This window comes from Mandrillus leucophaeus, unplaced genomic scaffold (assembly GCF_000951045.1).
Source record: "Mandrillus leucophaeus isolate KB7577 unplaced genomic scaffold, Mleu.le_1.0 Scaffold349, whole genome shotgun sequence".
In the NCBI taxonomy this organism is placed as follows: Eukaryota; Metazoa; Chordata; class Mammalia; order Primates; family Cercopithecidae; genus Mandrillus; species Mandrillus leucophaeus.
This window is the reverse complement of record NW_012103687.1, coordinates 255,186-257,395: the sequence shown is the minus strand read 5'-3', so window position 1 is coordinate 257,395 and position 2,210 is coordinate 255,186. Positions and strand designations below refer to the sequence as shown.

The following is a 2,210-nucleotide window of genomic DNA, read 5'->3' as shown; positions in this document are numbered from 1 at the left end:
GCTCCGCCCCTTTCCTTGAGCCCCGCCCCAAAGCCCGTGCATTTCGTGAACAGAGGCTCCTCCCTTCAGCAAGCCCCGCCTCAGCCGGGGCCCGCTCCTTTGCCATTCTTAGCTGTAAACCCTGGTCCCGCCCAGTGTACTCCGGAGGCTCCAAACAACTCTCCTTAAACTGCCTTTAGGGATGACCCTGAGCCGGCCTCCTCTCTACTCTATACCTAACTTTATCCGTACGAGATACCTAGCCTCACTCAGGGCGCCCCTTACCTGGCGGTGCTGGGATCAAAAAATTAAATTGTGAGGGGAAGTCCTGGCCCTTGGCCCAACCTCCTGCTGCCCCCGGTCTGAGGGCCCAGGCCCCGAGTCTCCGCCTTGCCGTCCAGCCTGTCCTTGGTGTGGGGTGCTTGGAAGTGCAAGCACCCTTTCCGGCTCTTTGCCGGCCCCAAGGGTCGTTGTTTGCGGCGGTCCCCGGACCTAGTCATCGGCCCTCTTTTCCGGTGCCGGAACTATCGTACTGGTGCCTTAGTTTCCCAGCCGGCAGGCGGAGTGAGGAGGAAGCGGAGGCGACACCGCTCTCACCACTGGGGAAAGGAAGGAGGCGGGCCCTGCGCGCAGCATTTTGGGAACGAGTGGAATTCTGGGAGCTGGGCCCGCCATTCTCTTGATTCACGCCTTCGCCGTAGCGGCTTTCGCCGTGCACCGAAGAGAAGGAAAAGTAGGCCAGAGCCGGTGAGGCTGGGGACGGGCGAGGGGAGGTCGAGGTGCCTGTGAGGGGCCGGGGGCTGGAGAAAGACTCAATGCATGAACTCTGCGGGACTCGGGGAGGGAAGAAAGCGGGAAGTTTGGGCCACCCAAACATCAGCGTCGCCTCACTAGCGCCTGGAAGTAAGTTCATTAGCTCCCCGCTCAACGTGCATGCTTCTTACATTCTGTATCTCTCCAGGTGGGTGTTTTTCAAAGCTTCCAGGCAGTAATCTTGAAGTCATTTCCTATGAGTTTTTTGAATCTTGAAGTCAAATCCTATGAGGGTTTTGGTTTTTTTTTTTTTTTTTTAAAGTAGAGACGGTTTCACCATGTTGCCCTGGCTGGTCTCGAACTCCTGGGCTCAAGGGATCCACCAGCCTCGTCCTTCAAAAGTGCTGGGACTACGGGCGTGAGCCATCGCGCCCAGCCGGTCATTTTTTAGAAAGTTCTTTGCATCTCTGCCCCCAGCTCCCTTTCAGGCAGTGGTCCCGTCATGCTTTCCACACTGTTGCAGCAGTTTTAACTGTTGCAGAAATTTTAACAAGTTTCTCTGCTTCTAAACCTTACGTTGGATCCATTTTGTAAATAAATGCTGCTACCTTTTCATTGTGTCATTCTTTACCTATAATTTTGCAGTGGTTCCCCACTATCTTCAGCGTAAAATCTAGTCTCCTAAGGCTGAAAGCCAGGGATCCTCACCAAAGGAGCCTGTCCTTTCAACCTCATGTTCTCCTGTCTTAGGTGCACTTAGGTTCCAACTTTGAGTCGTCGCTCATGTCAATAAAAAGTTCACTGCTGGATGCTTTTAATTAGGTCAAGTCAGGTGCTTTCCCTTATTTTCCTCCATGACGGGCATTTCCTGCATATAGCACGTTGTCACTTTGATATTTTCTCAATATCCTTGATGGTAAAGTAAGTGAAAGGTTAAAGGGCTGCATTAAAAGTACAGTCTCCTCTCCTAGATATGCATGGTCCTTAGGTCTGTATCTGCCCCTTCCGTAGGGTAGCCACTAACTACATGTAGCTGTTGAGCACTTGGAATATGGCCACTGGGATTGAGGGACTGGGTTTTTTATTTTAATTCTATTGTGTTTTAGTTAAGTTTAATTTAAATAGCTACATGTGGACATGAGCTACTGTATTGGACAGCTCAGGCTTGTGTTATTCTCAAAATGTAATAATCTACAATTAAGGGTTGACAAATAACAGTGCAACAGATTAACATTCCAATCCCCCTCCCCTACACACACAGTATTCGCTAATGGTCCTTTCGCTGAAGATTAAGGGACACAGGGTAGCAGGGACACATGGTCGATGGGAGATGCTCTCTTTTCATTCCTATTTTTACTTCTGTCCACCCCACCATTCCTCCTCACCCGACATCTTGCACATATTTGCCAGATAGTTTCCTCCAAGCCAGGAGCTGAGCTTTCTTTTTTCTTTTTCTTTGATAGAAAATGCAGCTTTGG

At 50.5% G+C, this 2,210-nt stretch overlaps 2 protein-coding genes across 2 annotated transcripts in view; one reads left to right on the top strand and one right to left on the bottom strand.

The window, feature by feature from the left end:
- The window catches only part of GUCD1 (guanylyl cyclase domain containing 1), a 20,815-nt gene extending 18,691 nt beyond the window's left edge, over positions 1 to 2,124 (bottom strand). The window contains exons 1-3 of the mRNA XM_011989186.1: positions 2,118 to 2,124; positions 577 to 732; positions 265 to 471 (exon numbers count right to left, since the gene is read on the bottom strand). Of these exons, the coding sequence (XP_011844576.1) occupies positions 265 to 471; positions 577 to 732; positions 2,118 to 2,124 (370 nt within the window). The remainder of the gene's footprint in view (positions 1 to 264; positions 472 to 576; positions 733 to 2,117) is intronic.
- The window catches only part of BCR (breakpoint cluster region), an 814,161-nt gene that overhangs the window by 700,258 nt on the left and 111,693 nt on the right, over positions 1 to 2,210 (top strand). The window lies entirely within an intron of this gene.